General features: G+C 31.5%; 1 protein-coding gene across 1 annotated transcript; it reads left to right on the top strand.

The window, feature by feature from the left end:
- The first annotated feature begins 2,086 nt into the window (after positions 1-2,086).
- LOC127082718 (phosphoinositide phosphatase SAC2) lies at positions 2,087-8,378 on the top strand. Its single transcript, XM_051022942.1, has 16 exons — positions 2,087-2,295; positions 3,265-3,469; positions 3,581-3,746; positions 4,377-4,602; positions 4,874-4,950; positions 5,144-5,331; positions 5,622-5,719; positions 5,804-5,937; positions 6,022-6,153; positions 6,267-6,648; positions 6,845-6,966; positions 7,116-7,229; positions 7,396-7,569; positions 7,693-7,845; positions 7,928-8,009; positions 8,164-8,378. The coding sequence occupies exons 1-16, from the start codon at positions 2,191-2,193 to the stop codon at positions 8,245-8,247; spliced, it is 2,442 nt and encodes an 813-aa protein (XP_050878899.1). The 5' UTR covers positions 2,087-2,190; the 3' UTR covers positions 8,248-8,378.
- The last annotated feature ends 4,839 nt before the right edge of the window (positions 8,379-13,217 follow it).

Below are 13,217 nucleotides of genomic sequence, written 5' to 3'. Positions count from 1 at the left end.
AAAATATTATTATATCATTTTGATCCTTGAAGTTCAAAACATAACTCATTTGCAAAAAATTTATGGAAAAAGTTATCAATTGCTAATATGTCACTCAATGTGGATTCTCCTATTAGAAAACCTAATATTGCAAATGAGTTGTAACCTTGCTTGAAGCGTGGTAGAAAAGTATGTTCTAATGTTAAAAGTCATCTACCTAGAACAAAAATTAAAGTTAAAGATGACCCAAGTGAGGATATGAAAATTCTACGAGCATTTTGACATAATTTATTTTTGAATTCTAGAAAAACTATCCAAGTACCTGAAAATTTATGAAAATAAAGAGACATCGATAAATTATGTCATGAATGGAACATGCTGGAACTAAAATAAAGTCAATATTGACAATGTCTTTGCATATAATATAGTGCTAAAGGTGATAAATGATAACGAGGATCATGAATCAAAGTGTATCAAAGATGATAGAAAAAGTGAGAATTAGCCAAAATAAAAAGATATGATTAAAGTTGAATTAAAGCCACTTTACAAGCAACACATTTTTAGACATTTAATCCAAACACCTCAAGGTGTGAAACCAATTGGATATAAATAAATTATTGTGAAAAAGGCAAAATAAGAATGGTGAAATTGTGAGATACAAAATTTGATTTGTTGCTCAGGAATTTTCATAAAAACATGGGATTGAATTTAATAAGACATATTGACCTATAGTGGATACAAGTAATTTTTTTATATTTAATTAGTTTTCTAGCACATGAAAGAGTTATTTTGCACACGGTGGATATTATAATGAATTATTTGTATAATTCACTTGATACTGAAATTTACATGAAGCTTGATAAAAGGTTTATTTACGTGAGACATATTATTTTGGATATCAAAAAGACTATTCTATAAGATTGCAGAAATATATCTATGAGTTAAAACACTGTCTTATAGATGATTTGTTAAGGAGTGGATACAAAAATGAACTCATTTCTCTTTGTATTTTTATGAAAAGATCTAGAAAATAACTTTCTAAATTTTTATCTATGAAGTTAACATAAGTATTATTGGAATTCCTGAAGAACTTCCAAAATCTATAAATTATTTAAAGAAATTGTTTGAGATGAAGGACCGGAGAAATACAGAGTCCTTACTAAGTGAACATTTGAACAATGAAAATCTATACACAAAAAAAACTTATTAAAGCAAAAATGATAAATATTTTATATATACAAATCTCATATGTTCTCTATCCCAATGATTTTCTAAATTACAACGTAAAATTACACTTAAGAATAATGTAAAATAAATTCTATTAGTTGTTCTCTAAATTTTGATATTCATTCTCTTTTATTTTACAACAAATTCAACAGTTTGATATGTAAAAGATTTATACAAAAAATATTGAAATATTCTCATGGTTTTTTATAAGCAATGCACTAAAAGAGTATTAAAGGTAGATCAATTCATATTAAGAATGAAACTTTATGGTTTATTATCGTCATGAAATAATATGACAACTTATTTTAATTTTTTGAAATGATGCAAAAATATAGTATTCTTATCAAATGCCTCTTTAAAACTCTTTTTACTGCATATAAAATATGACTACTTCATTATTTTCATTTCTTTTTCTTGTCAATATTAATAATATAAATACTGCTTAAAATTCTTATAAAAAATATCTGAACACACATTTAAATTTGTTAATTAAATTAAAATTTCTTCTTTATATTCAAACAAAATAATAATAATTGAAAATTCATTCATAATCATAAAATTTCATATTTAAATTTAGATAATAACATTCAATTTAACATTATCTTTTAGATTGAGTTTTAGATACTTTTGACCTGTATTTTTATTATTTATAAATATTACCAAACAACTTTAAATTTATAAGCGGCCAAACGATATCTTAAAATACTTTTGTTATAATTAAATTAAAGTAAATTTGAATTTTGAAAAAGTAATTAAAGAAAATTGATTTAAAATAAAATTTTAATATTTTAAATAAATTAAATTTAAATTTAAATAGTTTAAAAAAAAATCATTTAAATATAATTATTATGAAACCCTTATTCTCCTAACAGGAGAAACAACAGTTTATGAAGGGTTTTGTTCCCTCCTCCTATCACTCATCTTCCTCTCAAAAATTGAACCAAACTAATTTTGGCTTTGTTTTCAAGCTCAATTCGAATTGCGATGGAGATATCAAACGAAAAGTTGCAGAAAAGTGTTGGTATTGTAGATGGAGTGCACTCCAAGTCTCGCTACATGCAAAAGTTTAGGCTCTACGAAACTCGCTCGGTAAATATGATTTTATTCTGTTCCTATCATTGATGATTGCGTTAATCTTGTTGCTGCATGCACATTCTGAAATATGTGAATTTTGTTTTTTTTTTGTTATTGTGCTAGTGTTACTATGTTTCTAAGGTTTTTTGTTTTTGTGTTCAGTTCTCTGCAGTTTTGTTTTTGGCCAAATTCATGTTCATATGCCTTTTTTCTAATTAGGCGCTTATTGTGGAAGAGCTTGTGTATAAGTTGTTTCTCTAATAAAAAGAGTGTTAGGGTTTACTCTTCGAAAACAGCTTGTGCGAATAAGCTAATTTGGAGGAGCTTGTGAAGATAAAATGAAATTGTCTGATGCGCACATCATAAACTATTTTCGTAAGCTCCTTCAAACAATAAGGCTTTGTTTGAATTGATGAGATCGGATGGAGCGATGCTTTATGGGATGGAATGGAGTAGTATTCTATTGTTTGGATTGTTTAAACTTGGATGGAGCGGAGCAGAATGGAGTGATATGGATTCCATTTTATTCAATCACTTACCACCATATTTCTTCCTCTCCGATTTCGGTGGGATGAATAATTAGCCTTGTTCCGTCCTAAAATTTTCAAACGATGAAATGAAATCTTCATTCTGCCCCACTCCATTCTACTACATTCCGCTCTGCTCTATTCCGCTCCGCTCATTTTATGATATCCAAGCATAGCCTAACACAAGTGCTTATGTCACAAGATAAGTTCAAAAGGCCTTTCCAAATGCCTCCTAGTTCAAAAAGGGTTTTTGTTTTTTATTTTTTACCATGAGTGTCTGTGTGACTATTATGATGCTTTGCAAATATGGTGGACAACGAACTTCGATTTTCCTTTTTTTACTAAAATAAGAATGAACTATAAACAATATGTATCAATATCTGTGTGATGATTTTTTTTCTGAGAATAACTAAAGAGCACTATTGGTTTGATTTCTTACCATTTTTTTTATGCTTAGATGTTCTACATGATTGGAAGAGACAAAAACAGAACATTTTGGAGGGTCTTAAAGATTGATAGATTGGAGCCGTCTGAGTTAAATATTGTCGAAGATCCAATATTATACACAGAAACCGAGTGTTGTGACATTTTGAGGTGTATACATGAAGGAAACAAGTCCACTGGGGGGCTTAAGTTTTTAACAAATTGCTATGGAATCATCGGTATTTCCTATCTTTTATATATAGCTAAACATTATTACTATACCAGTGTTTATTTTCCGACATTATTTATCATAGTAACTCCGTTGTCTCATGGTATCTCTTTTTATTTAGGATTTATCAAATTTCTTGAGCCATACTACATGCTGCTTATAACAAATCGGGAGAAGATTGGCACAATATGTGGACACACTGTATATGCAATCACAAAGAGCGAAATGGTTCCAATTCCACATCCAAGTGTGCGATCAAAATTGGCATATTCTAAGGATGAGAACAGGTCTTTATAGTCAAATGTACATGTATCTGTAATGTGTATATGGTACATTTAAGGAGACATAGAAGAGTAACATTCAGAACAACACGTTGTCCATTGTACTTACCTGAGGATTATGTTATGAATTACATTTTGTATTCGAGTTCATTAAATCGTGTTGTCTAAACATTATGTTAGATCGTCATAATTATACTTGTCTTGATGTTTTATATTTTAGTTTTACAATGTGGGCTTCCTCAAGTCAACGCTCTCGTCTTTCGTTGGTACTCTCTAACTGTTTCTGTCGAGATAGAATTCATAAAGCTTCTTCTAGATTTCGATGTCGTGTAATATGTATAGTAGATTCCTCCTTGTTGTTTTCATTTTCATGTTCTACTCTTGTTGTTAAGCTCATTTTGTGAAAGTCTACAGGAGCAATCACCACTGCTGTTATGATGTAAATATAACTTTTCGAGTGAGATAATGTATTTCCACGGTTCGCATGGGATATCCGTTTCTTTTAATTTTGAAATGTACATTTGATTAGAGTTATTGTTATTGGTTTCACAAGTTGTTTTTATGCTCATTTTATATTCCTCCATTCTATAAATCACCTTATAAATGGACTCTTCTCTTTCTTCTGTTGTGACTTAGATACAAGAAGCTTCTATGCAGTGTGGATCTTACAAAGGACTTCTTTTACAGCTACTCATACAACATCATGCTAAGTCTTCAAAAGAACTTATCTGGTCATAATAGTATGGGACAATCACTTTATGAAACACTGTTTGTTTGGAACGAGTTCTTAACTCGTGGAATCAGGAAAAATCTCAAGAATACTTCCTGGACTGTTGCCTTAGTCTATGGCTTTTTTAGACAGGTACGTACCGATTTTTCTAAGTTTTGTTTTTGAGGTAAAGCTTTATCAGTGATCGAGTTGTCTTATACTGGAAAATTCATTCCTCGAAGTCGAACTACACAAAAGGTTTAACTAACTTAATATAGGACATACTTCTAACATCCTATTGCCGGTATACTTTTAATGTTTTCTCTATTGATAGATAGCTTTAAGACATCCCTTAACACGGCAGAAAAAATCCTAGTGTTTTTCTTCTTGACAAGTATTCATTTCATGGTATCATCGTGTGTAGGATAACCTTTCTATATCTGGCCGTGAGTTCAACATGATTATCATTGCCAGACGCTCAAGGCACTATGCTGGTACCAGGTTTGTACTTCTCTTTAGCTTTCCTTGAATTCGTGATGAAATTAAAGTTGCATTCTATTTCACGTATCTGTACTTGTGATCCCGGATTACTGCCTGCAGTTCTTTACTGGTTTTTTCTCAGCATTTGAACTTCTTGTCATTGCTTATTTAATGTTTCTAGACATATTCAAGGTTTCTTTATCTTTTGGTGCAGATATTTGAAACGAGGAGTCAACGAAAGAGGTAGAGTAGCTAATGACGTTGAGACAGAGCAGATAGTTTTTGCAGATGCTAGTGATGGATCCCCAATGCAAATCAGTTCTGTAGTGCAAGTACGGGGTTCGATCCCTCTCTTCTGGTCTCAGGAATCCTCACCGTTGAATTTAAAACCTGACATTATACGTACGGTATCTAACCATCTCTCCTTTGTTTCTCACTTATGTTTGGATAAACAATCTAAATTAAGTGCTCATAATATAAGTATTTATGTATAAGCTATTTCTATAACAGACGATATTGTTTTTTATTTAAGTTATAAGCTGTTTTCTTAACATGTCATAAGTTGTTTCCATAAGCTCTCCCAAATTGTCTCACAAGTGCGTATGCCTTCAGATAAGTTCAGATAAACCAATCAAAGCAGGCTCATACTATGTAATTTACCCTAACTGCTCATTTTGATTCTTTTTCTCTAGTATCAAATAAGGACGCCATGTTTGAAGCCACGAGGCTTCATTTTGAAAATCTTGTTAAGAGATATGGAAATCCCATAATTATATTGAACTTGATTAAGGTAAGAGTTTCATGTTTACTTTCTGTCACATGTCTAGACTAAGACTTTCTACCTTTTTATATTCTTTTAATTTTTGTGTTTAAGACTAATGAGAAGAAGCCCCGTGAAACTATTCTGCGAACCGCGTTCGCTAATGCTGTTAACTTTATTAATCAAAATTTGAGCGGGGATAAACACCTGAGGTTTCTTCATTTGGATCTGCATCGGCAATCAAGACGGTAAATTTCTTTTCCTCTTTGGTTCAAGCTCCATAGGTTTTCTCCCGGGTGTTATTCTGACATTATTAGATCAACAACTTTTAGCAGCAAGGCCACGAATGTGCTGTTGCAACTGGGAAAAGTGGCCGCGATTGCGTTGAAACTAACTGGCATCTTCTACTGTCCAGTGGCACCAAACACGTGGCTTGAGGGATTATTCCCATATTCCTACTCTGCGTAAGTACCATAACAACACATTGTGATTCGCTGCTGTACTAATGCAAGTTGAGATTTTACTTGATTATTATACTATTGTTGATAATTTTTTTTCCTTATGAAATTTAATGCAGAAATAACGATGTCTATGAAACTGTTGTGGTAAGGAATCTAACATCTGTTAATAGTATAAGCAAGTTTAATGTTGATAAGCAAACAAAAGTTGGCAATTGTGATTACAATGGTGATGATGAGAACAAAGATTACAGTGTCAAACCCAAAACACTTCAATCAGGCGTCTTGAGGACAAATTGCATAGATTGCTTAGACCGCACCAATATTGCGCAGTTTGCTTACGGACTAGTTGCACTTGGACATCAGTTACAGGCGTTAGGATTTATCGAAGACCCGCATATTGATCTTGACAACTCTTTAGCAACAGAAGTAATGAAAGCTTATGAGTCCATGGGAGACACAATAGCCTTTCAATATGGGGGTTCTGCAGCACACAACAAAGTAACCTTTCTACCTTTTAAAGATTGATTTTTATATTTTTGAATGCCAAATGTTAGCATGTTAGTTTATGCAAATGTTGGACTTTATAGATTATGAAATGTAATATGCTATCAGAAATCCAATGCTATATTTTAAAGATCTATTATAGATTAAGGTTTATTCATTTGGATATTATACGATTCGTCTTGCTATTTAGATATTTTCTGAAAGAAGAGGTCAATGGAAGGCAGCTGCACAATCCCAAGAATTTATTCGAACCATACAACGTTATTACAACAATACATGTTTGGATGGTGCTAAACAAAATGCAATAAACATGTAAGTTAAACAAGACCTTTTTTTTGTGATCTACATGCATAGTGGTTTTTACCATAGGTAACATTAATGTACTACAAAAAAGTTATATTTTTATGGTAGTTGCATTAGAATGAATAAGTTAATGTCTTGTTTGATTTTATTTTGTTCAGATTCTTGGGGCATTTTCAGCCACATCAGGGAAAACCAGCACTGTGGGAGCTTGATTCTGATCAACATTACAATATTGGAAGTCATGGCCCAAATTTAGCAGATGGAATCGTTGGGTATAATTGGATTTTTCAGTTGCACAACTTTTTTGTCATTTTGATTTTAGAAATTATTTTTGAGGGTTGATAAATGCCATTCTTATTGTATTGCTCCACATTTGATGATACTCTTGAAAATGTGTTACATTGTCCGAAGATTGAAACATGTCATTTCTTTGTTTAGTTGGCCATTTATTAGAAGATCGCAATCAGACTACATCCTCGGTGAAAGTGACGCTACAATTAGGAACTTGCATGCTCCAGACTGTCAGCACTCCTCTGAAAATCCCAATAAGCGATCACTTTTGGAGTCTCCTTTAGACACATTCACTTGTGAAAGTTCTATTTGTGATTGCTGGTATGCTTAATTCACGTTTTTCATGATGCAAACTATGTGAAATTGGATACATAGTTTGAACTATATGACTTATTACTCAAGCCATCCAAATGATTTGAAACATGTTTTATCAACATTATATAGGCAAATTTATGGAGGAATGGGCAAGGACCAATATTGCAAAAGCGATCACATTTGTTACGAGGAACATGAAGATGCAAGTGACTGCTCCAATTTCCTTGATGTGGACTGGCTTTCTTCTTCTGGAAATTCTTGTGAAGAGGAACTACTTGAAAGGTTTAGTTGCGAGACTTTGATGTCATCATCTTGTTACTTTCTTCATCAGACAATATTGATGCCAATATTGTTGATAATACAGATCAATCAGCATCTCCTCAGACAATATTGTGAATGAACAAGCAACTGAGGTGTCTGCAAGTGAATCTGGACCTATCTTGAAGGTCAGTATATATATATTGTTAGTTCTAGAATCATTATGTTTTTAACTAAGTAGCCCCCATAAGCTAGAAGCTACTCCAAATTGGTTCTTAGTTCTTTCTTTTGTGGGATTCAATCAAACTGGTAATCAAATTGTTTTCTTTCATTGTGTTTCAGGAGAGGCAAAGTGAAGAAGAGCTCAACAAAAATGGAGAACATCCTGATAGCTTTGAAAATTTGGCGACTCATGGTGAGATGTGATATGGACCTCTAATTCTACTGATTAGGATTAATTAGGCTGATTAGAAAATTTATTATTTTATTTATTTTTAATTAGTTAGTATATCATAATTTTTAAATTTGAATTTCAGTATTTTTAGGATAAGATTTAGGTTGGAATTGAATTTACCTATTAAATAAGATTATTATCATTTAAATTTAAATGATAGTAATTACATAAGAAAAAAAGTAGTTACTAACCTAATTTAGTTAGGATTCATTTTCTTTTGTAAGCCTATTTAAAGGTATTTATAAATTGGCAATAAAATTCATAATTGTTAAAAATACTTGTGAATTCAAAAAGAGACTCTATTAAAGACAAGTTTGTTTGTACCTTTACCATATATTGAAGTAAAGTTTCTAAAGACTTTGTCAACACTTTTTATGTTTGAGACTTTACCCAATGCAAGTAGGAGTTGCAGAAGCTAAGAAGCTGATTTTTGTTCAAACATTCAAAATTCATCAATCATGTATATAATTTGATTTTCATTAATTTTGTTACTTTTCTAGATCTGTGATCGTTTGATATGTTTGATATATATATATATATATATATATATATATATATATATATATAATATATATATATATATATATATATATATATATATATATATATATATATATATAGTGGTATTTGATGATTTACTTCTCATAGCTCATCGTGTGATTTTGCTCAATAAAAACACTAATGGATTTGCATCAACACTTGCACGCTTCCTTCAAAATATAAAGTGCATTATTTTCTTAGAGATAAAAATGTCTTGCAGATGATTTTTCCTTGAGCATTGTTTGTCTCTCGGTCAAATAATCTTTTGTATTAATAATGTTATTACTAATGCTATTAACATAAATAAGAAATACAATTAAGTTTTCTTTTTATGAATGTTTGAATCATCTTTTGTATTAATAATGGTATTAATATAAATAAGTATTTTTTTATGAATGTTTGAAGAGGAAAGTGTGATTTTCTTGACTTTTTTTATAAATGACAATATTGTTTTTGTAAATCTTTGATACAATGTTTGAAAGGACTATTTTAGTGTTGTTGTGGAATTAGACTATAAAATTTGGCGGTGGCTATAAAATTAAACTATAATTTATAAATAAAAAAATTATATTATATTATATATAAAATATCTAAATTATAATAATTATATTTATAAAATATCTAAATTATATTTATATTATATTATATTAAACATGAAATGATTAAAAATTATTATTTAAAAATATCTTATAATAATGCTCTGCGATTTTTTTGAGTAATTTGAAATTATTGATAATAGTTTTAAAATAAATATTTATTGTAATTTCTCTTTCAATATTAACCATCATACTATCTCTAAAAAAATAGCCATCATACTATCTCTAAAAAAATTAGCTTACATTTTATTTTTCAATTTTATTTTTCAATTTTATTTTGATAATTTTTATTATCGAGAAAGATCTTTCGATATTGTAAGAGTCTATAAATCAAATAATAAATTTTATTTACAATCAGAGATGAAACATGTTTTATAATATTGATTCAATTGGTTCATACATTGTGAACGGGAAAATACTATTTCACAATTATTTTATACACTGTAAATGGGATAATATTATTTTATACACTGTAAATGGGATAATATTATTTTATACACTGTGTCGCAATAGGTTTTATAATATACATATAACAAATGATAAATGGTTTTATAATATGCATATAACAATCGATGTGACCCAAAGAAAAGGCAATTGAGAAAAAGCCACTGTGTCGCATCAATTGAAAAGGCAATTGAGAAAAAGCCACTTCTGTCGCATCAATTTGTTAGGAGGCATGTTAGTATGGATCGTAAATGGCTTAAAGCAAAGAATAAAAGATAAATGAACTCGACTTCTGCACTAAAGAAAACACTTTTGCATTGATTGTCAAGCCATAAATCCTTCGACAAAAGTCATCATATTTCTCGAAGAAGATTTTCGATCATCTAAGCTTCTGACTATTTGTTTCTGTATACCCAACCAACATAGGCTTCTTGCATCCCAAGGTTAGCTTCAAATTTGACGAGCCACGCAAATATAGCATCACCCACTTCACGGCCTCCCAATGATCTTTTCTCGGATTCGAGAGATAGCGACTCACCATTCCTACGACATGAGCAATATCGCTTCTTGTACAAACCATAACATACATCAAACTACCAACAGCCGAAGAGTATGAAATGTTCTTCATACTAAACTTTTCTTCATTTGTAGATGGACATAATACTAAAACTCTGGAGGACTTTTTCCACATACATTTCTTGTGACAAGTACAACTTCTTCTCATTTCGATCTCGAACAATTTCAATACCAATAATTTTCCGAGCCTCTCCTAAATCCTTCATAGAAAAAGATTCACTCAAAGTGTTCTTCAACTCTTTAATTCTTAAAATATATTTTCCAACATTTAGCATATCATCCACATAAAGAAAGAGAATAATGAAATCACCTGGAAAAACACAATGATCGGCCTTAGTCATCTTGTACCCATGTTCAATCATCACCAAGTTGAACTTTTGATACCATTGGCAAGTTGTTTGTTTCAAACCATAAAGACTCTTTACCAATTTGCAAACATGGTCTTTTTTGCCCTTCTTTCAGAATCCATCCGGTTCTCCATGTAAATTTCTTCATGTAGGTCATCGTGAAAGAAATTTGTCTTCACGTCCATTTGCTCTACTTCCAAATCAAGACTATCGGCTAGCCCAAGAACCACTTGAATAGATTTCATCTTCACAACCGGAGCAAAAATATCGTCAAAAATAACACCTTCCTGTTGTTTAAAACATTTTACCACAAAGTGAGCCTTGTATCTTCTTTGAGAAGTAAACTCATCTTTCTTAATTCGATAAACCCATTTATTATTCAATTCTCTCTTACCCTTTGGAAACATCACTAACTCAAAGGTATTATTCTCACTAAGTGATTGCATTTCATCCTTCATGGCATCCATCAACTCCTTTTTGTTCTCATCCTCCAAAACTTCTTTAAAGCTTTTGGATTCTCCAACATCGGTAAGAAAAACATACTCGTCCAAAGGGTATCAAATGGAAGACCTTTTATCACGAGTAGACCGTCTCAACTCATTAGAAGCAACCGTTTTCTCAACACTTTCAACCTCTTGATCATCCTCATTTTCAACAACTTCTTCTGTAACACCTACATCAACAATATCATTAGGATTTAAAACAATATTAACATTTAAATCCATACCTTGATTTTCAATTGGAATATCTTTGAAAGTGATAGGGGTAGGAGAAATAGTAATTGAGTCCCTATCAACCATTTCTTCATCTTCAAAAGTCAGATCTTCATTCTCAACTTTGTCGATGTCCTCAATGGTATAATCCTCCATGAATACGATATCCCGACTACGCATAAGCTTTCGTTGAACCAGATCAAAGAATTGATACCCAAACTCATCAAGTCCATACCCAACAAACACACATTTCTTCGAATTTTCATCCAATTTTGATCTCTCATCCTTCAGAATATGCATATAAGTCATGCACCCAAACAACCGAAGATGGTCATAAGAAACATCTTTACCAATCCAAACATGATTTGGAACATCAAACTTCAACGGAACACATGAAGTGAGGTTTAAAAGATGTACAACTGTGTTTAGTGCTTCTCCCTAGGAGTATTTTAGAAAATTTGATTGAGAAAGTAAACATCTCACCTTTTCCACCAAAGTTATATTCATTCTTTCGACAAACCCATCCAATTATGGTGTCTTTGGAAGAGACTTTTGATGATGTATACCTTGATCTTGACAATACTTGTTGAAAGGTCCAACATACTCCCCCCTTTTATCAGTTCAGATCACTTGAGATTTTTCCCCATTTCTCTTTCAACCGATGCTTAAAACGGCTTGAAGGTATCTAACACTTGTTCTTTCGTCTTCAAGGTATAAGCCCATGTTTTTCGAGAATAATCATCAATAGAAGTCACAAAGTAATATGCATTACCAAGTGTTTGTTTCTTCATCGGACCACACACATTGAAATGTACTAAATCCAACACTTCTAATTTCCTATTAGGTTGAGATGACTTAAAGGAAACTCGCATTTGCTTACCCGCCAAACAATGTGAACATTTTCTCAACTTTGCATCGAAAACACCATACAACATATTCTTCTTTACCAAAATGCTAAACCTTTTTCACTCATACAACCCAAACTCTTATGCCATAATTCAAATGAGCTATCATTATCACAAGTGTTAATGTAGCACTTCGAAACCCCTTTTTTGTTTAGCCACCACCATTGAACCTTTCCTTAACTTCCATTCATTGCCCGAAAAAAAATTATCATATCCTTCATTATCAAAATTTCCAATGGATAAAATATTGAGTCGAAGTTCCGGAATGTGTTTCACGCCTTTAAGAACTAGAGTAATCCCATTGCTAGTTTCGACACAAATATCTCATATTTTGATAGCTTGCCCATTATTTCTCATACGAACAACTACAAAGTCATATGTCTCGTAAGTTGAAAAAAGATCACGTCTCGAGGTTCCATGAGTAGAAGCACCATTATCAACCACCCAATTCATCTCATTACATGATAAATTGACATTCTCTACACAACTATTACAAGCAATAGATAAATCATCACCAATAGCAACATTTTCATTATTGTTACCTTCTTTTTTGTCGTTGTTGTAGCTCTTCTTCTTGTTTTCTCTTTTCAACTTTTGGCAATACCTTTTTATGTGTCCCATTTTTCCCACAATGATGACACTAAATATTAGAGAATCTATTAGAGTCTCCTTATGATTTACCACGTGATATCCCACAATTACTTGAACCTCTACTTTGATGTCTCCCTCTTGATTCGGTGCCTTAACTCCTCATTCAAGATACTACTTTTAGCCAAGTTCATCAAGATGATACCATTCGGAACGGAGTTAGACAAGGATGT

Source organism: Lathyrus oleraceus, chromosome 5 (assembly GCF_024323335.1).
Source record: "Lathyrus oleraceus cultivar Zhongwan6 chromosome 5, CAAS_Psat_ZW6_1.0, whole genome shotgun sequence".
NCBI lineage: Eukaryota > Viridiplantae > Streptophyta > Magnoliopsida > Fabales > Fabaceae > Lathyrus > Lathyrus oleraceus.
The sequence above is the reverse complement of the archived record's forward strand: the minus strand, read 5'-3'. Positions and strand labels throughout refer to the sequence as shown.

Coding starts and splice junctions, on each gene's coding strand:
- LOC127082718 (XM_051022942.1), top strand. CDS start 2,191: ATGGAGATATCAAACGAAAAGTTGCAGAAAAGTGTTGGTATTGTAGAT. Junction 7,570..7,692: donor AGTTCTATTTGTGATTGCTG/GTATGCTTAATT, acceptor AACATTATATAG/GCAAATTTATGGAGGAATGG. Junction 8,010..8,163: donor AATCTGGACCTATCTTGAAG/GTCAGTATATAT, acceptor ATTGTGTTTCAG/GAGAGGCAAAGTGAAGAAGA.